Source organism: Cherax quadricarinatus, chromosome 22 (assembly GCF_038502225.1).
Source record: "Cherax quadricarinatus isolate ZL_2023a chromosome 22, ASM3850222v1, whole genome shotgun sequence".
NCBI classification, from domain to species: Eukaryota; Metazoa; Arthropoda; class Malacostraca; order Decapoda; family Parastacidae; genus Cherax; species Cherax quadricarinatus.
Window position 1 is genome coordinate 3,632,482 of NC_091313.1, and position 23,066 is coordinate 3,655,547.

Here is a 23,066-nt window from a genome sequence, read left to right on the forward strand (position 1 = left end):
TATTTATTTATATGTTCTACATTTGGGAAATTATGAAAGAAATTTCCACAGTTGCACAGCTTACACAGACAGACACACACACACACACACACACACACACACACACACACACACACACACACACACACACACACACACACACACACACACACACACACACACACACACACAGGCAGGGAAGCCAGTTAATGAGATGATGGAATATGTAGCAACAAAATGCAAGGAGGCTGAGGAGAGGTTTGTACCCAAGGGTAACAGGAATAACGAAAAAGCCAGGATGAGCCCATGGTTTACCCAAAGGTGCAGGGAGGCAAAAACCAAGTGTGCTAGGGAATGGAAGAAATATAGAAGGCAAAGGACCCAGGAGAATAAGGAGAGCAGTCGTAGAGCCAGAAACGAATATGCACAGATAAGAAGGGAGGCCCAAAGACAATATGAAAATGACATAGCAGCGAAAGCCAAATCAGACAGGAAACTGTTGTACAGCCACATCAGGAGGAAAACAACAGTCAAGGACCAGGTAATCAGGCTAAGGAAGGAAGGAGGAGAGACAACAAGAAATGACCGTGAAGTATGTGAGGAACTCAACAAGAGATTCAAAGAAGTGTTCACAGAGGAGACAGAAGGGGCTCCAGAAAGACGGAGAGGTGGGGCACACCACCATGTGCTGGACACAGTGCACACAACCGAGGAAGAAGTGAAGAGGCTTCTGAGTGAGCTAGATACCTCAAAGGCAATGGGGCCAGATAACATCTCCCCATGGGTATTGAGAGAGGGAGCAGAGGCGCTATGTGTACCCCTAACAACAATATTCAATACATCTATCGAAACAGGGAGATTGCCTGAGGCATGGAAGACAGCAAATGTAGTCCCAATCTTTAAAAAAGGAGACAGACATGAAGCATTAAACTACAGACCAGTGTCACTGACATGTATAGTATGCAAAATCATGGAGAAGATTATCAGGAGAAGAGTGGTGGAACACCTAGAAAGGAATGATCTCATCAACAGCAGCCAACATGGTTTCAGGGACGGGAAATCCTGTGTCACAAACCTACTGGAGTTCTATGACATGGTGACAGCAGTAAGACAAGAGAGAGAGGGGTGGGTGGATTGCATATTCTTAGACTGCAAGAAGGGGTTTGACACAGTTCCACACAAGAGATTGGTGCAAAAACTGGAGGACCAAGCAGGGATAACAGGGAAGGCACTACAATGGATCAGGGAATACTTGTCAGGAAGACAGCAGCGAGTCATGGTATGTGGCGAGGTGTCAGAGTGGGCACCTGTGACCAGCGGGGTCCCACAGGGGTCAGTCCTAGGACCAGTGCTGTTTCTGGTATTTGTGAATGACATGACGGAAGGAATAGACTCTGAGGTGTCCCTGTTTGCAGATGACGTGAAGTTGATGAGAAGAATTCACTCGAACGAAGACCAGGCAGAACTACAAAGGGATCTGGACAGGCTGCAGACCTGGTCCAGCAATTGGCTCCTGGAGTTCAATCCCACCAAGTGCAAAGTCATTAAGATTAGAGAAGGGCAAAGAAGACCGCAGACTGAGTACAGTCTAGGGGGGCCAGAGACTACAAACCTCACTCAAGGAAAAAGATCTTGGGGTGAGTATAACACCAGGCACATCTCCTGAAGCGCACATCAACCAAATAACTGCTGCAGCATATGGGCGCCTAGCAAACCTCAGAACAGCATTCCGACATCTTAATAAGGAATCGTTCAGGACCCTGTACACCGTGTACGTTAGGCCCATATTGGAGTATGCGGCACCAGTTTGGAACCCATACCTAGCCAAGCACGTAAAGAAACTAGAGAAAGTGCAAAGGTTTGTAACAAGACTAGTCCCAGAGCTAAGAGGTATGTCCTACGAGGAGAGGTTAAGGGAAATCAACCTGACGACACTGGAGGACAGGAGAGATAGGGGGGACATGATAACGACATGCAAAATACTGAGAGGAATTGACAAGGTGGACAAAGACAGGATGTTCCAGAGATGGGACACAGTAACAAGGGAACACAGTTGGAAGTTGAAGACACAGATGAATCACAGGGATGCTAGGAAGTATTTCTTCAGCCACAGAGTAGTCAGTAAGTGGAATAGTTTGGGAAGCGATGTAGTGGAGGCAGGATCCATACATAGCTTTAAGCAGAGGTATGATAAAGCTCACGGCTCAGGGAGAGTGACCTAGTAGCGATCAGTGAAGAGGCGGGGCCAGGAGCTATGAATCGACCCCTGCAACCTCAACTAGGTGAGTACACACACACACACACACACACACACAACAGGCCAAGTGTCTACTCGACAAGTGCCTATGACAAAATGATAACTAACTCCACTGAGAAGAGCACATACACCACAATGATAGGTTTCAAGGAAATTTTGTTTAAATCGCCAGAGACAATACTCGCTATAACGCACTTGATACCGCATCTTTAATATACTGCCCACTTTTATTTCCAAATTATACTAATGCCGAAGATAAACTGGAGAGAATGAAGAAATGAAACTAAGAAACAAAGCAGTTGAAGACTTTGAGCAGCAAGTGCAAGAAACAGTATATGATGCAAGACTCGAAGAACTAAAACTGCTCTCCCTTAGCAAGCAACGACTGCTAGGATGTCACATTCCAAACTTTATTATTATAACCATAACTAAGCGTTAAACCCGTTAGGGTCATACAGCGCTGACTCCAACCTTTAAAATTTTAAATGATCTGACTAACTAGAACATAAATATTTGGAGTGTAAAATGTCTGCACATCGAAACAAAAGAATGAAACTTCGACATAAAATGGGCAATAATTTTTTTCTTTGGGTTGGGGGTAAAATTATAGATAATTGGAACAAAAGGCCCACCGAAACTGAAAGTGCTAAAACAATATATTCGTTTTAGCAGCAGCAGGACAAAAACTTAAAAAAAAAAAAAAACACTAAGAGGCTAGGCAGAGGCTGGCTGTGGTCAGCCATATCCTGACATTTATTCAGGAGTTACGTCAGGACGACCAGGAGTTACTTTAGGACGACCAGGGGCTACCTGAGGACGACCAGTTTGAGAAAGAGCCACCCAAGACGACCGGTTGAGCAAGCCACCCGGCAAGCACAGCAGTGGTTGCACTAGAGATGGTGAGCGTAATACTTCAAGTATAAAATAAATTATGTCAACTACCTAGAAAGAATCAGAGTTAGCTAGGTTGTACATAATTGTTCTCAGCAGACAGAATGGACTGAGAATATCCCTGAGAATGTTCATGGTTGTGTCTTACTCAAAATGTGATTAATTTATGTAGGACAAACTGAAAGAAACTAAATTCAAGATTTAAGCAAAATAATCATAGCCTTAGATTTAAACAGGATTTGAATGTATTGTTTATTAATGTCAGAAATCTAAATACTGCATTCCTAACGATTAGTTAAAATTTAAGAAAACTTTTACGCAGACCTTAAGAGTAGTGAATTACAACAATCAAAATGTATAAAAAATATTGCCAACTAGATGTATTTATTATTAACATAAATTGTAAAATTTAGGCGTATGACAACTTTTATTATCTCAGAGCCAGTTGCGACTTAACTCTAGACAGTTAATGTCGATCATGGAAAGAACTAGCAAACTCATATTCAGTGTTAATAAGACATTTTGTATCATATCTGGGAACAAATCTCAAAATATTCGTTTGAACATACCAATAAATGATACAGTAATTGACAGACAGGAGGAGGACAAATTCTTAGGTATACACCTGGACGGCAGCTAAAAAAAGATCAACACGCACATGCAGACAATTTTTCAAAGAGAAAATCCAGAACAGTGGGCAGTCTTAAAAGAAACAAAATACGTTACTATGTACCTCAAGCGTACTTGCTCACTGTTACTCCCTAATTACTTCACCACTTCCGGTATTTGTGCAAGAAATCGGCAACAGAAAATCACCTTAAACCAATTGGTACTCAGCAGAAACCTGCTCTTAGAATAATCACTCAGTAATCAGGCAACACGCAGCCTCCTATTTAAAAGCTTAAATCTGCTTAACATCCACAATATTGACACTACTGTGCACAGTATGTATACAAGACACTAGGTACAAGCACTAGCCCAGAGAGTTGCAACATTAGGTACAAGCACTAGCCCAGAGAGCTGCAACACTAGGTACAAGCACTAGCTCAGAGAGCTGCAACACTAGGTACAAGCACTAGCCCAGAGAGCTGCAACACTAGGTACAAGCACTAGCCCAGAGAGCTGCAACACTAGGTACAAGCACTAGCTCAGAGAGCTGCAACACTAGGTACAAGCACTAGCCCAGAGAGCTGCAACACTAGGTACAAGCACTAGCCCAGAGAGCTGCAACACTAGGTACAAGCACTAGCCCAGAGAGCTGCAACACTAGGTACAAGCACTAGCCCAGAGAGCTGCAACACTAGGTACAAGCACTAGCCTAGAGAGCTGCAACACTAGGTACAAGCACTAGCCCAGAGAGCTGCAACACTAGGTACAAGCACTAGCCCAGAGAGCTGCAACACTAGGTACAAGCACTAGCTCAGAGAGCTGCAACACTAGGTACAAGCACTAGCCTAGAGAGCTGCAACACTAGGTACAAGCACTAGCCCAGAGAGCTGCAACACTAGGTACAAGCACTAGCCCAGAGAGCTGCAACACTAGGTACAAGCACTAGCCCAGAGAGCTGCAACACTAGGTACAAGCACTAGCTCAGAGAGCTGCAACACTAGGTACAAGCACTAGCCCAGAGAGCTGCAACACTAGGTACAAGCACTAGCCCAGAGAGCTGTAACACAACACACAGAAACAATACAAGGAACAAATATCTCTGGGATATACGATGTGTACGACTGATCTTTAGAAACTCTAAATATAACGACTGAACTTTAGAAACTCTAAATATAACGACTGAACTCTAGAAACTCTAAATATAACGACTGAACTTTAGAAACTCTAAATATAAAAGGCCTAAAAGTATGGAATCCTCTCTCTCCGCATATGCTAAAAGTTCCCTGTCTACTACCAGCTTTAAAAATATTGTTAAAAACTTTTATTAAATTAAACTTAAATGTTGTATCAGCTAACTGACTGAACGTACTGGCATCACTAATTCTACCTCTCCATAAAGAGTACCTCACTAACCTGATATTTGTGTACATTATTTGTATAATTGTCAAGTACATCATTTACAACCTTTCCTATTGTACTTAATGTTATTCAAAGATTATTTTTAAATAGTTAACCTTCTCTTATCACATTTCTTTGAATCACAATCGTCTTATAATTGAAATGAATTACCCAGAGTACTCCAACACATTGCCAAAAAATACATGCCAGGACTAGAGTTAAGTAATATGCAAGATTTAGGATTACTTTTCCAGAAACGTTTTGCATACAAATGTATCGAACTGTATTTGTATCATAATTGAATTATACCAATAACCAAATGTACTGTAAACTCAATCACTAACTTTTTTGTAGGCTTCTCAGATTTAAGTATTCTGATGCTGATACACAGATAACCCGCACATAGAAGAGAGAAGTTTACGACGATGTTTCGGTCCTCTCTTCTATTTTCGGGTTATTTGTCTATCATTCCAGTCGCGGTTTTGTGACTTTTTTTTGTTATCTGATGCTGATGTTTAAGTCACCTTTGGCCTGATTTGAAATATAAGCAAGTCAGGTGGTCACCCTTTTTGATAAGATACATATATGGGAGAGACAGCATCATCATGGGATGTGATCAGTGTTGGTGCAGCAGTGTAATAAAAACTGTACAAGCAAAAGAAGTAACCAACCTCTCGCTGCCTTAATGGTTAGCACAAATGGTGCAAATCATCTATATAATATTAAATATTTTGACATTTAAATATTCAAGGGAAAGCGCTGAATCCGTAGGAGTCATACAGTACCTAGGGAATGTTAGATAATTAGCCTTGATCCAAGGAAATGGAGTGTAGCTCTAGTTCCTTAAATCAGTAGTCTTGCACCCCTTCTTGAAGGAAAATATTTTGACAACGCCATAGCAATGAAGGTGAGGTAGGATTTAGGCAGCAATGTGGAAGAGACTGGTTGCTGCCAACATATATATGCAAATATAACTGTATTTGAATGCGGATATCAGAAAAAAAAACACATTTTATATTATTTATTACACACAACAATAAGAAATAAATCTTTACAACTATACATTACATAAATAAATTCTAAGTATCACATGTAAGAATTATACTTAATTTACACCTATAATTATTTGACTAGAACAACAAAATTATATACACCGAGAGATATGTATATCGATTTATATATGCTGAGAGTTTAATTTAATCTCTGTTTTAAATGTTAAAGTATTCTTTAATGGTGGTGAGTAGGTTACATACAATGACCCTCGTGTTGTAGACGGCATTTATACCCAAAAAACTAACCAACTTGACTAGAATTAATCTTTGGCATTGAGATTAATAAGTAGAGCTATTTTCTGTTAACTGGGAATGATTCCTTGATGAAATATTTATACAAATGAATCTGCAGGTAACTCGTCTGTCCTGAAACTACTGCGGTTTCCCCTGAACTTCGTTATTTTTGTTATTTGTTATTGGTCTGTAATCGTGTCTTGTTTACGTAAACATGCTTTTTTCTACTTTTCATGGTTTCTATTTGGTTTAGTTTGTTTTCAACTTTTTGGTGATTTAAAATTAATTTCTATTATTTGTTTCAAATTTGAAGTTGTCGAAAATGCTTACAGAAATAATCCTGGAGGAAGGTGATGGAATTTTCGCCCGAACTTTGATAATTATTCAATGCAAATATATGTTAAGGAGAAAATTCATGTCTTGCTATACCCTTCTATAAAGTATGATTGTTTGTTTCCTTGCAGCTAATTTCCTGTTCCAGCGTCTCAGAGACGGGTAATGCCCTTTGTATCTTGGGTGCGCATCCCACCTCTTAGCAGCTGAATGAGATATTTTATATGTACTGACTGACAAACATATCTTTTTAATCTTTCCTGTTGTATAATCTAACATCTTTGTACCATCAGTGAATCTTAAACGTCGTGTATAATATTACATGAAGCACAAATATGTGTGCATTTATAAAAGACAGTGTGTCAGAAGTAAAATATTCGAAGCCATTTATTCTATTTCTCAGAGGCTATGAGTCTCCATAGTTGCACTAGAGATGGATCACATTTATGTACATTAAGAGATAGGTATAAAGTAAAAAAAAATAAGTCTACTCACTGTTCAACGTCAAATAGGGAAGGTTTGTCTCCAACACTGTTCAGTGTCACACAAGGAAGGTTTGTCTCTAACACTGTTCAGTGTCACACAAGGAAGGTTTGTCTCTAACACTGTTCAATGTCACACAAGGAAGGTTTGTCTCTAACACTGTTCAATGTCACACAAGGAAGGTTTGTCTCTAACACTGTTCAATGTCACACAAGGAAGGCTTGTCTCTAACACTGTTCAATGTCACACAACGCAGGTTTGTCTCTAACACTGTTCAATGTCACACAAGGAAGGCTTGTCTCTAACACTGTTCAATGTCACACAGGGAAGGTTTGTCTCTAACACTTCAATGTTACACAAGGAAGGTTTGTTTCTAACATTGTTCAACGTCACACAGGGAAGGTTTGTTTCTAACACTGTTCAATGTTACACAACGAAGGTTTGTCTCTAACACTGCTCAGTGTCACACAAGGAAGGTTTGTCTCTAACACTGTTCAATGTTACACAACGAAGGTTTGTCTCTAACACTGTTCAATGTCACACAACGAAGGTTTGTCTCTAACACTGTTCAATGTCACACAAGGAAGGTTTGTCTCTAACACTGTTCAATGTTACACAAGGAAGGTTTGTCTCTAACACTGTTCAATGTTACACAAGGAAGGTTTGTCTCTAACACTGTTCAATGTTACACAAGGAAGGTTTGTCTCTAACACTGTTCAATGTTACACAACGAAGGTTTGTCTCTAACACTGTTCAATGTTACACAAGGAAGGTTTGTCTCTAACACTGTTCAATGTCACACAACGAAGGTTTGTCTCTAACACTGTTCAATGTCACACAACGAAGGTTTGTCTCTAACACTGTTCAATGTCACACAAGGAAGGCTTGTCTCTAACACTGTTCAATGTCACACAGGGAAGGTTTGTCTCTAACACTTCAATGTTACACAAGGAAGGTTTGTTTCTAACATTGTTCAACGTCACACAGGGAAGGTTTGTTTCTAACACTGTTCAATGTTACACAACGAAGGTTTGTCTCTAACACTGTTCAATGTCACACAACGAAGGTTTGTCTCTAACACTGTTCAATGTCACACAAGGAAGGCTTGTCTCTAACACTGTTCAATGTCACACAAGGAAGGCTTGTCTCTAACACTGTTCAATGTCACACAAGGAAGGCTTGTCTCTAACACTGTTCAATGTTACACAACGAAGGTTTGTCTCTAACACTGTTCAATGTCACACAACGAAGGTTTGTCTCTAACACTGTTCAATGTCACACAAGGAAGGCTTGTCTCTAACACTGTTCAGTGTCACACAACGAAGGTTTGTCTCTAACACTGTTCAATATCACACAAGGAAGGCTTGTCTCTAACACTGTTCAATGTTACACAAGGAAGGTTTGTCTTTATCACTGTTCAATGTTACACAACGAAGGTTTGTCTCTAAAACTGTTCAATGTCACACAGGGAAGGTTTGTCTCTAACACAGTTCAAAGTTACACAAGGAAGGTTTGTCTCTAACACTGTTCAATGCCACACAGGGAAGGTTTGTCTCTAACACTGTTCAATGCCACACAGGGAAGGTTTGTCTCTAACACAGTTCAAAGTTACACAAGGAAGGTTTGTCTCTAACACTGTTCAATGCCACACAGGGAAGGTTTGTCTCTAACACTGTTCAATGCCACACAGGGAAGGTTTGTCTCTAACACAGTTCAAAGTTACACAAGGAAGGTTTGTCTCTAACACTGTTCAATGCCACACAGGGAAGGTTTGTCTCTAACACTGTTCAATGCCACACAGGGAAGGTTTGTCTCTAACACTGTTCAATGTTACACAAGGAAGGCTTGTCTCTAACACTGTTCAATGTTACACAAGGAAAGTTTGTCTCTAACACTGTTCAGACACTCCACTGTATCCAGCTCCTCCGTCTAAGATCGACACAGTGAGGGAGTTCACGTCTACTGTGAGCCTTGAGGCTTCACAGTGTGTTGACATATGACACTGTATTGTGGTTCATCTAATAACTTGTTTTACACTATACACAGTTTTACAACTACCACATACATTTGTTAACTATAAAAAGACTGAAGTCCGACATGAATAATATTTTAAACTAACAGAGACGCTGAATAATAGGTCTGTATATTGCAAAGTTGCTCTGTGTAACAATGAACAGTTATGAGATATTTTGTTGTTAACGTTGTAACTTAACTTTCAGTATGCATTAATTAAGATTTCGTGATCTTAGGATCTGTGTTTATAAATGTTTATTTTTTTGTGGAACACCTGATGATAGAGTTACTAAGGAAATATTTATAAATATTTATTTTTTTTTTGGTGGGACACCTGATGATAGAGTTACTACGGAAATATTTAGATAATGATGGTTGAAGTACCAGTCATGATGTTCTTACTCCATATACATCTTTGCCTTCCATGGAATTTTTTATCTTTCTTTCCCTATTTCCACATATATATGTTGTGCCGAATAGGTAAAACTAGTCAATTATCAAGAACTCATTTAAAATTTAGTCCTTTCTAAAATTTTGTTATACGTTTAAAGATTTATATATATATTTTTCATTTATGCTAATGTAAAAATTAATAATTTTTATACTAAAAGAACCTTAGAAAACTTACCTAACCTTATTATAACAAGCGCAATTTAATTTAGCCTAATCCAACTAAATATATTTTAGATAAGTTTACAGTAATTTAATAATTAACAAACACAATGAAATATATTTTTTTCGTTAGGTTCAAAGTGATTTTTGCGAAATTATTGCATACACAAATTTTTCGTTTGCCTTATTCGGCAAGAGAATTGCTATTTAAGCAAGTTTTACCTATTCGGCACGACATATATATATATATAATCTCGAGACTTTCCTGCCACGTCTCCACGTTACGTTGTGTTAGTGAGACAGTGAGATATAATACCACATTATGAATTATGAAAATGACTCATCTCTGCTTTATGAATTTGATATAAATCCACCCTGCTTTTCTCAGAAAAAAAATTCATTATTAACAAAGACAATCTCGGGAAACTTTTCTGCAACGGTAAATGAGAGTTTAGTACACAAGCGTGAGTGCTGTGTTTCCCTGTAGTCAACACAGAGAATTTATCTTACGGGAAGAGTGTGTTGTGTATCTGTCTCTCTACACTCGTGACTCCTCGCATATGTTTTATTTCTTAACATTATTTTTTATGTGAGATGCCACTAGCAGGTGTTGCTTAACTACATGTTGTGTCGTAGACGGGTGTTGTCTCCTTCACCGCGTCTAAACTTCTCCCTGAGTTGGTACTGTATTTTAATTATTGACATAAGTGACACTCCTGCATGATGTTACGAATAAGCGTGTTTCTCCTCAAACTGTCATCTTTCTTTTGTATTACGTATCAAACTGGCATGTTTCACCTGCATAACGCCAATAACAGTTCCAATAACAGATGTCTCTTGTATTGCGTCACTAAGGTATTTTTAACTTACGTAACTACTGATGGGTGTTTCTCGAGTACACTCCCAACTGATGTGTTTCTCTCCTGTGTGACGTCTTTCTTCCAGCTTCTGTCTTCTCCCTCATTGGGATCAGTTGTTGATGGAGTCTGACGTCAGCGAGATGGAGGAGAAGATGGAGCGTCTACTGGGACTTACTCCCAGGTTTTCCCAATTGATCCACGAGAGCCGAGCAGTCAAATCTACTGAGGAGATAAAGCGTTTTAGTTTACTGGTCTGGGGAGTGTGTATCTTACTTGTATACATTTTTCAGATACAATTTCTAGTATGCATAGTGTCGTAAGGAACACTAACCTTTCTACAGCAGGATCCAAGCAAGACATAACCCATATTAGCCATTCCACAGCAAGATGTAAGAAACGTGCAATGTGGAAGACTACATTATACACCCCACAGAGTGATTCAAGTTAGCCACATACTGTCATGAACCCAAATAAACATCCCCACGACTGTTAACAACTACGTACAATTTACTGAAAGCACACACACGTCATTTAACGAGCACTTCTAAAGTAAGAAGTGCTACTACAGTCAAACAGGTGTGGCAAAAATTATTTAACTACCCTGTAGAAATACCCCGGTCAGATTGCTAGCCACTAGTCCAACAAAAACTTTAACTACCACTAAAAAGTCAAACTACAAGCCATTGGTCCAACAAAATATTTAACTAACACCACACCAGTCAAACTACCAGTCACTGGATCAACAAACAGAGCTTAACTAGCACTACACCAGCCAAAACTACCAGTCACTGATGGCACTGACCGCTGGTGTTCCACAAGTGGCACTGGTCAGAGGAGAGCTCCCCACGAAGACCCTTCTCGATGTGGGTGACGGGGTCGAGCTCAGAGGTGAGCAGCTCTCTCAGGAGCGCGATGTAGGCGATAGCCAGGCGGAGAGTGTCGATCTTACTGAGTCGCTTCTCGTAGGGAAAGGTCGGTACGTGAGTCCTGAGCTCCTCGAAGGCTGAGTTTATACTGCTGGGGGGGTAGTCAGGACTTGTATTATACTGCTGGGGAGTAGTCAGGACTTGTATTATACTACTGGGGAGGCAGCTAGAATTTGTATTATACTACTGGGGAGGTAGTCAGGACTTGTATTATACTGCTGGGGAGGTAGTCAGGACTTGTATTATACTGCTGGGGAGGTAGCCAGGACTTGTATTATATAACTGGGGAGGTAGCCAGGACTTGTATTATACTACTGGGGAGGTAGCCAGGGCTTGTATTATACTGCTGGGGAGGTAGCCTGGACGTGTATTATACTACTGGGGAGAGAGCCATAACTTGTATTATACTACTGGGAAGGTAGCCAGGACTTGTATTATACTACTGGGGAGGTATCCAGGACTTGTATTATACTACTGGGGAGGTAGCCAGGACTTGTATTATACTGGTGAGGAGGTAGTCAGGACTTGTATTATACTACAGGGGAGGTAGCCAGGACTTGTGTTTTACTACTGGGGAGGTAGTCAGGACTTGTATTATGCTGTTGGGGAGGTAGCCAGGACTTGTGTTTTACTACTGGGGAGGTATTCATGACTTGTATTATGCTGTTGGGGAGGTAGCCAGGACTTGCATTATACTACTGGGGAGGTAGTCAGGACTTGTATTATACTACTGGGGAGGGAGCCAGGACTTGTATTATACTACTGGGGAGGTATTCAGGACTTGTATTATACGGCTGGGAAGGTAGCCAGGACTTGTATTATTCTACTGGGGAGGTAGCCAGGACTTGTATTATACTACTGGGGAGGTAGTCAAGGCTTGTATAATACTATTGGGGAGGTAGTGAGGACTTGTATTATACTGCTGGGGAGGTAGCCAGGACTTGTATTATACTACTGGGGAGGTAGTCAGGGCATGTATTATACTACTGGGGAGGTAGTCAGGAGTTGTATTATACTGCTGGGGATATAGCCAGGACTTGTATTATATAACTGGGGAGGTAGTCAGGACTTGTATTATACTACTGGGGAGGTAGGCAGGACTTGTATTATACTACTGGGGAGGTAGCAAGGACTTGTATTATGCTACTGGGAAGGTAGCCAGGACTTGTATTATACTGATGGGGAGGTAGCTAGGACTTGTATTATACTGCTGGGGAGGTAGTCAGGACTTGTATTATACTACTTTGGAGGTAGCCAGGACTTGTATTATACTAGTGGGGAGGTAGTCAGGACTTGCATTATACTGCTGGGGAGGTAGTCAGGACTTGTATTATACTGCTGGGGAGGTAGCCAGGACTTGTATTATAATACTTGGGAGGTAGTCAGGACGTGTATTATACTGCTGTGGAGGTAGCCAGGACTTGTATTATACAACTGGGAGGTAGTCAGGACTTGTATTATACTACTGGGGAGGTAGTCAGGACTTGTATTATACTACCGGGAAGGTAGTCAAGACTTGTATTATACTGGTGAGGAGGTAGTCAGGACTTGTATTATACTACAGGGGAGGTAGCCAGGACTTGTGTTTTACTACTGGGGAGGTAGTCAGGACTTGTATTATACTGCTGGGGAGGTAGCCAGGACTTGTATTACACTACTGGGGAGGTAGCCATGACTTGTATTATACTACTGGGGAGGCAGTCAGGACTTGTATTATACTGCTGGGGAGGTAGCCAGGACTTGTATTATACTACTGGGGAGGGAGCCAAGACTTGTATTATACTACTGGGGAGGTAGTCAGGACTTGTATTATACTACTGGGGAGGTAGCCAGGACTTGTATTATACTGCTGGGGAGGTAGCCAGGACTTGTATTATACTACTGGGGAGGTAGTCAAGACTTGTATTATACTGCTGGGGAAGTAGCACGGACTTGTATTATACTATTGGGGAGGTAGTCAGGACTTGTATTATACTTCTGGGGAGGTAGCTAGGACTTGTATTATACTACTGGGGAGGTAGTCAGGACTTGTATTATGCTACCGGGGAGGTAGTCAGGACTTGTTTTATAGTGCTGGGGAGGTAGCCAGGACTTGTATTATACTACTGGGGAGGTAGTCAGGATTTGTATTATACTGCTGGGGAGGTAGTCAGGACTTGTATTATACTGCTGGGGAGGTAGCCAGGACTTGTATTATACTACTGGGGAGGTAGTCAGGATTTGTATTATACTGCTGGGAAGGTAGCAAGGACTTGTATTATACTACTGTGGAGGTAGTCAGGACGTGTATTATACTGCTGGGGAGGAAGTCAGGATTTGTATTATAATGCTGGGGAAGTAGCCAGGACTTGTATTATACTACTGGTGAGGTAGTCAGGACTTGTGTTATAGTGCTGGGGAGGTATTCAGGACTTGTATTATACTACTGGGGAGGTAGCCAGGACTTGTATTATACTACTGGGGAGGCAGCCAGGACTTGTATTATACTGCTGTGGGTAGTCAGAATTTGCATTATACTGCTGGGGGAGGTCAGGACTTGTATTTTACTGCTGGAGGGTAGTCGGGACGTGTATTACATTGCTGGGGGTAGTCAGAACTTGCATTATACTGCTGGGGGAGGCCAGGACTTGTATTATACTGTAGACGGGGTAGTCAGGACGTGTATTATACTGCTTGGAAGGTAGTCAAGGCTTACATTATACTGCTGGTTAGATAGTCAGAACGTGTATTATACAACTGGGGAGGTAGCCTTGACTTGTATTATACTACTGGGGAGGTAGTATGGACTTGTATTATACTACTGAGGAGGTAGTCAAGACTTGTATTATACTACTGGGGAGGTAGGCAGAACTTATATTATACTACTGGGGAGGTAGTCACGACTTGCATTATACTACTGGAGAGGTAGTCAGGACTTGTATTATACTACTGGAGAGGTAGTCAGGACTTGTATAATACTGCTGGGGAGGTAGCCAGGATTTGCATTATACTGCTGGGGAGGTAGTCAGGACTTGTATTATACTACTGGGAAGGTAGTCAGCACTTGTGTTATACTCCTGGGGAGGTAGCCAGGACTTGTATTATACTACTGGGGAGGTTGTCAGGATTTGTATTATACTGCTGGGAAGGTAGCCAGGACTTGTATTATACTCCTGGTGAGGTAGTCAGGACGTGTATTATACTGCTGGGGACGTAGTCAGGATTTGTATTATAATGCTGGGGAAGTAGCCAGGACTTGCATTATACTACTGGTGAGGTAGTCAGGGCTTGTATTATACTGCTGGGGAGGTATTCAGGACTTGTATTATACTACTGGGGAGGTAGCCAGGACTTGTATTATACTACTGGGGAGGTATTCAGGACTTGTATTATGCTGTTGGGGAGGTAGCCAGGACTTCCATTATACTACTGGGGAGGTAGTCAGGACTTGTATTATACTACTGGGGAGGGAGCCAGGACTTGTATTATACTACTGGGGAGGTAGTCAGGACTTGTATTATAAGGCTGGGGAGGTAGCCAGGACTTGTATTATTCTACTGGGGAGGTAGCCAGGACTTGTATTATACTACTGGGGAGGTAGTCAAGGCTTGTATAATACTACTGGGGAGGTAGTGAGGACTTGTATTATACTGCTGGGGAGGTAGCCAGGACTTGTATTATACTACTGGGGAGGTAGTCAGGGCATGTATTATACTACTGGGGAGGTAGTCAGGACTTGTATTATACTACTGGGGAGGTAGTCAGGACTTGTATTATACTACTGGGGAGGTAGCCAGGACTTGTATTATATAACTGGGGAGGTAGTCAGGACTTGTATTATACTACTGGGGAGGTAACCAGGACTTGTATTATACTACTGGGGAGGTAGCAAGGACTTGTATTATACTTCTGGGGAGGTATCCAGGACTTGTATTATACTACTGGGGAGGTAGTCAGGACTTGTATTATACTACTGGGGAGGTAGTCAGGACTTGTATTATACTACTGGGGAGGTAGCCAGGACTTGTATTATACTACTGGGGAGGTAGTCAGGACTTGCATTATACTGCTGGGGAGGTAGTCAGGACTTGTATTATACTGCTGGGGAGGTAGGCAGGACTTGTATTATACTACTGGGGAGGTAGTCAGGACGTGTATTATACTGCTGTGGAGGTAGCCAGGACTTGTATTATACAACTGGGAGGTAGTCAAGACTTGTATTACACTGCTGGGGAGGTAGTCAGGACTTGTATTATACTGCTGGGGAAGTAGTTAGGGCTGTATTATACTGCTGGGGAGGTAGCCAGGACGTGTATTATACTACTGGGGAGGGAGCCTTTACTTGTATTATACTACTGGGGAGGTAGTCAGGACTTGTATTATACTGCTGGGGAGGTATTCAGGACTTGTATTATACTACTGGGGAGGCAGCCAGAATTTGTATTATACTACTGGGGAGGTAGTCAGGACTTGTATTATACTGCTGGGGAGGTAGTCAGGACTTGTATTATACTGCTGGGGAGGTAGCCAGGACGTGTTTATACTACTGGGAGGGAGCCATAACTTGTATTATAATACTGGGGAGGTAGTCAGGACTTGTATTATACTGCTGGGGAGGTATTCAGGACTTGTATTATACTACTGGAGAGGCAGCCAGAATTTGTATTATACTACTGGGGAGGTAGTCAGGACTTGTATTATACTATTGGGGAGGTAACCAGGACTTGTATTATACTGCTTGGGAGGTAGCCAGGACTTGTATTATATAACTGGGGAGGTAGCCAGGACTTGTATTATACTACTGGGTAGGTAGCCAGGACGTGTATTATACTACTGGGGAGGGAGCCATAACTTGTATTATACTGCTGGGGAGGTAGTCAGGACTTGTATTATACTGCTGGGGAGGTATTCAGGACTTGTATTATACTACTGGGAAGGTAGCCATAACTTGTATTATACTATTGGGGAGGTAGTCAGGATTTGTATTATACTGCTGGGGAGGTAGCCAGGACTTGTATTATACTGCTTGGGAGGTAGCCAGGACTTGTATTATATAACTGGGGAGGTAGCCAGGACTTGTATTATACTACTGGGGAGGTAGTAAGGACTTGTATTATACTACTGGGAAGGTAGCCAGGACTTGTATTATACTGCTGGGGAGGTAGTCAGGACTTGTATTATACTGCTGGTGGGTAGTCAGGACTTGTATTAACACTGCTGGGGAGTAGTCAGGACTTGTATTATACTGCTGGGGGGTAGTCAGGACTTGTATTATACTGCTGGGGGTAGCCAGGACTTGCATTATACTGCTGGGGGTAGCCAGGACTTGCATTATACTGCTGGGGGTAGTCAGGACTTGTATTATTCTAATGGGGAGGTAGCCAGGACTTGTATTATATAACTGGGGAGGGAGTGAGGTAGTCAGAACTTGTATTATACTACTGGGGAGGTAGTCAGGACTTGTATTAGAGTACTGGGGAGGTAGTCAGAACTTGTATTATACTACTGGGGAGGTAGTCAGGACTTGTATTATACTACTGGGGAGGTAGTCAGGACTTGTATTATACTACTGGGGAGGTAGTCAGGACTTGTATTATACTACTGGGGAGGTAGTCAGGACTTGCATTATAGCCAGGACTTGTATTATATAACTGGGGAGGTAGTCAGGACTTGTATTATACTACTGGGGAGGGAGTCAGGACTTGTATTATACTACTGGGGAGGTAGTCAGGACTTGTATTATACGGCTGGGAAGGTAGCCAGGACTTGTATTATTCTACTGGGGAGGTAGCCAGGACTTGTATTATACTACTGGGGAGGTAGTCAAGGCTTGTATAATACTACTGGGGAGGTAGTGAGGACTTGTATTATACTGCTGGGGAGGTAGCCAGGACTTGTATTATACTACTGGGGAGGTAGTCAGGGCATGTATTATACTACTGGGGAGGTAGTCAGGAGTTGTATTATACTGCTAAGGATATAGCCAGGACTTGTATTATATAACTGGGGAGGTAGTCAGGACTTGTATTATACTACTGGGGAGGTAGCCAGGACTTGTTTTATACTACTGGGGAGGTAGCAAGGACTTGTATTATGCTACTGGGAAGGTAGCCAGGACTTGTATTATACTGATGAGGAGGTAGCTAGGACTTGTATTATACTGCTGGGGAGGTAGTCAGGACTTGTATTATACTACTTTGGAGGTAGCCAGGACTTGTATTATACTACTGGGGAGGTAGTCAGGACTTGCATTATACTGCTGGGGAGGTAGTCAGGACTTGTATTATACTGCTGGGGAGGTAGCCAGGACTTGTATTATAATACTGGGGAGGTAGTCAGGACGTGTATTATACTGCTGTGGAGGTAGCCAGGACTTGTATTATACAACTGGGAGGTAGTCAGGACTTGTATTATACTACTGGGGAGGTAGTCAGGACTTGTATTATACTACCGGGAAGGTAGTCAAGACTTGTATTATACTGCTGGGGAGGTAGCCAGAACTTGTATTATACTACTGGGGAGGTAGCCAGGACTTGTATTATACTACTGGGGAGGTAGCCAGGACTTGTATTATACTACTGGGGAGGTAGTCAGGACTTGTATTATACTGCTGGGGAGGTAGTCAGAACTTGTATTATACTGCTGGGGAGGTAGCCAGGACTTGTATTATACTACTGGGGAGGTAGCCAGGACTTGTATTATACTACTGGGGATGTAGCCAGGACTTGTATTATACTACTGGGGAGGTAGTCAGGACTTGTATTATACTGCTGGGAAAGTAGCTAGGACTTGTATTATACTGCTGGGGGGGAGGTAGTCAGGACTTGTATTATACAACTGAGGAGGTAGCCAAGACTTGTATTATACTACTGGGGAGGTAGTCAGGACTTGTATTATACTACAGGGTAGCTAGTCAGGACTTGTATTATACTGCTGGGGAGGTAGCCAGGACTTGTATTATACAACTGGGGAGGTAGCCAGGGCTTGTATTATACTGCTGGGGAGGTAGCCAGGACGTGTATTATACTACTGGGGAGGGAGCCATAACTTGTATTATACTACTGGGGAGGTAGTCAGGACTTGTATTATACTGCTGGGGAGGTATTAAGGACTTGTATTATACTACTGGGGAGGCAGCTAGAATTTGTATTATACTACTGGGGAGGTAGTCAGGACTTGTATTATACTGCTGGGGAGGTAGTCAGGACTTGTATTATACTGCTGGGGAGGTAGCCAGGACTTGTATTATATAACTGGGGAGGTAGCCAGGACTTGTATTATACTACTGGGGAGGTAGCCAGGGCTTGTATTATACTGCTGGGGAGGTAGCCAGGACGTGTATTATACTACTGGGGAGAGAGCCATAACTTGTATTATACTACTGGGAAGGTAGCCAGGACTTGTATTATACTACTGGGGAGGTATCCAGGACTTGTATTATACTACTGGGGAGGTAGCCAGGACTTGTATTATACTGGTGAGGAGGTAGTCAGGACTTGTATTATACTACAGGGGAGGTAGCAAGGACTTGTATAATACTATTGGGGAGGTAGTCAGGACTTGTTTTATAGTGCTGGGGAGGTAGCCAGGACTTGTATTATGCTACTGGGGAGGTAGTCAGGACTTGTATTATGCTACTGGGGAGGTAGTCAGGACTTGTATTATACTGCTGGGGATATAGCCAGGACTTGTATTATATAACTGGGGAGGTAGTCAGGACTTGTATTATACTACTGGGGAGGGAGTCAGGACTTGTATTATAGCACCGGGGAGGTAGTCAGGACTTGTATTATACGGCTGGGAAGGTAGCCAGGACTTGTATTATTCTACTGGGGAGGTAGCCAGGACTTGTATTATACTACTGGGGAGGTAGTCAGGGCTTGTATTATACTACTTTGGAGGTAGCCAGGACTTGTATTATACTAGTGGGGAGGTAGTCAGGACTTGCATTATACTGCTGGGGAGGTAGTCAGGACTTGTATTATACTGCTGGGGAGGTAGCCAGGACTTGTATTATAATACTTGGGAGGTAGTCAGGACGTGTATTATACTGCTGTGGAGGTAGCCAGGACTTGTATTATACAACTGGGAGGTAGTCAGGACTTGTATTATACTACTGGGGAGGTAGTCAGGACTTGTATTATACTACCGGGAAGGTAGTCAAGACTTGTATTATCGTTTCCTCTCCCTGATATTGGCTGCGTGTCGTTGAACCCGATAAGGTGACCCCGTTGGGTAGTATTCCTCCTCCCCTTCCTCCCCTGCGGGTTACAAGAGGTCAGACAGGGTCGTCAACAGCATCAAGTTAGGTTATTAGTCGATTCGTTAATTTCAAAACCTATTGACTACACGAGGGTCATTAATGCTACATATCACCTGTACACCACAGGTCAGCAATACTTAAATCCTTTCAACAAGAAATAATGTAAAACTCTCAGCGTATATACACAGAGCTGCTTGGTGGATATACCCTCTAGTATACTTTGTTAGTGAATGATATGGTAGATGATGATGATGATAATAATGATAATAATAATAATAATAATAATAATAATAATAAATAATAATAATAATAATAATAATAATAATAATAATAATAATAATAAATAATGATAATAATAATAATAATACTAATAATAATAATAATAATAATAATAATAGTAATAATAATAATAATAATAATAATAATAATAATAATAATAATAAATAATGATAATAATAATAATAATAATAATAATAATAATAATAATAATAATAATAAGAAGAAGAAGAAGAAGAAGAAGAAGAAGAAGAAGAAGAAGAAGAAGAAGAAGAAGGAGAAGAAGAAGAAGAAGTACAAGGAGAAAAATAAAAGGAATTATTATTATTATTATTTTTATTATTATTATTATTATTATTATTATTATTATTTTTATTATATTACTATTTTGTAATAGGTAATTGGAAGAATGGACAGCACGTAAAAGTGATTTAAATCTACTTAATGAGAATGAAAGGAATTTATACTGAACAGGAATTAATAAGATTGTAATAGGTTTCAAAACCATATATCAGAACTCATAATACGATATCCTGGAGAGAATATGAAAAAAATGGGTTTCCAGATCTACACTCTCAACAGTAAATTATTTCCTGAGGCGCTGCTGCACGGGACATCCATAATTTGGCTTCCCACCACACACTAAAATTGATTTTAGTTGCTGGATTTGTGTGTGTGTTAAATTCTAATGGGTGGAGTCTGCTCTTCTTAATACATTACCTTCTAGAAAATATTTATTCTTAAGCAACTGTGTTCATCGTTAAAAATACATGTATAGTGAAAACCCATATACCGAATAATGACTTTTTATTTATATTTTTACTCAAAGCATTATGTTTACCCCAGAACACATCTTGTTCTTGCTTAGGTGCAAAAAAAAAAAATAATAATCTGACGTAGTTAGGTGTTAACGACATAGGAATGCTTACGTTTATTTAAAAGCATATTCAGCCTTACAATAGCCCATAATAGTGACGCAAGCTACGGGTTTTATCACAAATAACACAGTGTATATACACTGAAAGATACACACCTCTCAGTGTATATGCATTGAGAGATATGTACCTCTCAGTGTATATACATGCACTGATAGATACAGATCTCTCAATGTATTTGTAATGAGATATACCCACCTCTCAGTGTATACACACTGAGAGATTCACACCTCAGTGTATATGCACTCAGATGTGCATACCTATCAGTGTATTTGAATTGATATACGCCTGTCAGTGTATATTCAGTGAAAGCTACATACCTGTCACTGTACGTTCCCTGAAAAATACACAGATCTCAGTGTACATTCACTGAATGATACACACTTCGTAGTGTACATACAAACCTCTGTCTATATGCACAGAAACACCTCTCAGTGTAAATACACTGAAATACACATTTTAGAGAGTATAAATTAACTACAGTGAAGGATAATTACATTGCATCATCTCTCAGTCAGTATTTTAAAGACATAAGACATTACGAAATTTAACATTTCTCAAAGATTTTCTCAAGGACGTAAAACATCACAAAAATTAACCTCCACCACTTTGGCAAATTTTCCTGTTCAGTTATTACTAGTTTCTTGTTATCTTATTTCAACTATTTCTTAGTGTAGACACAAAGACATATGTCCGCCTCCCATTGTATATGCAGAGAGATATACACATTTCTCACTGTATGTATATATATATATATATATATATATATATATATATATATATATATATATATATATATATATATATATATATATATATGTCGTGTCAGATAGGTAAAACTGATCAATTAGCAAGAACTCATTTGAAATTAAGTCCTTTCTAAAAATTTCTCTTATACTTTTATAATATTTTTTTTTTCATTTATAGTAATGTAAAAATTAATAATTTTGTACCAAAAGAACCTTAGAAAACTTACCTAACTTTCTATAAAAAGCGCAATTTAATTTAGCCTAATCCAACTAAATATATTTTAGATAAGTTCACAATAATTTAATAATAAATAATCACAATGACATATATTTTTCTCGTTAGGTTCAGAATATTTTTTGCGAAACTATTACATACACAAATTTTCGCTTGCCTTATTCGGCAAGAACAGCGTTGCTATTTAAGCCAAAATCTCAAATTTTATCTATTCGGCACAGGTCTGAGCACAGCTCAGACCTGTATAGGACAATTGTCCTCAAAGATTTGTTAAGTTATTCCATGAATTAAGGAAAGATCCTGGACTTCACCTTACGAAACAGACAAAGCAAATGTGATAGTAATTATAGACAAGGTGGAAACATGAACATGTTATTAGAAGACGGGGGAACTTAGGTGCCTCTTAATGGGATGTTGCCCTGAGCGGTGAGCTGACTAGTTAGTGGCACTGATGCAGTGAGGGAAGATACCATTATAAACACACCACATTGCAACCCAAATAGCTGATATGCTGATAGCGATATCAACTCTATCAATGGCTGTTTCAATATAGAGGCAACAGTACGTTTACAATCACAGTAACCTTATAATCATATATCACAATCTTTACAATTGCAGTATCCTTATCTCTGGGTATGATTTAAAAAATACTGTAACTGTTAAGTAATTGCAGACAATCCTGCATATTTTGTAACATGTTTCCAGCCTTGGATACAGTTTGCTTTCACTGGGTACATACATTTGTGGTATTAACTCCGTAATACTGTACTCTGCTACGTTGTAAGATTAAGTGACATAGTGTGTGCTTCACTCCCATCACTCATTATTTGTCCTCTCTTAAAGTTGCTACATCAACTTACATAACCTAAACCACTTCTGGCCACCATCCTCTCTACTCTTTTATTTCCATCTTTATCACCATGAACATGTGTTTCGTATAATGAAACTCTATTATAATGCTCTACACTCACTATTATAATGC

General features: G+C 40.4%; 1 protein-coding gene across 1 annotated transcript in view; it reads right to left on the reverse strand.

The window, feature by feature from the left end:
* Nucleotides 1-6,220: 6,220 nt before the first annotated feature.
* Fer2 (48 related 2) overlaps nt 6,221-23,066 on the reverse strand; it is a 29,511-nt gene continuing 12,665 nt past the window's right edge. Inside the window, 3 exon segments of the mRNA XM_070087461.1 lie at nt 6,221-10,940; nt 11,524-11,738; nt 19,794-19,887. Coding sequence (XP_069943562.1) covers nt 10,831-10,940; nt 11,524-11,738; nt 19,794-19,887 — 419 coding nt within the window. The 3' untranslated portion in view covers nt 6,221-10,830.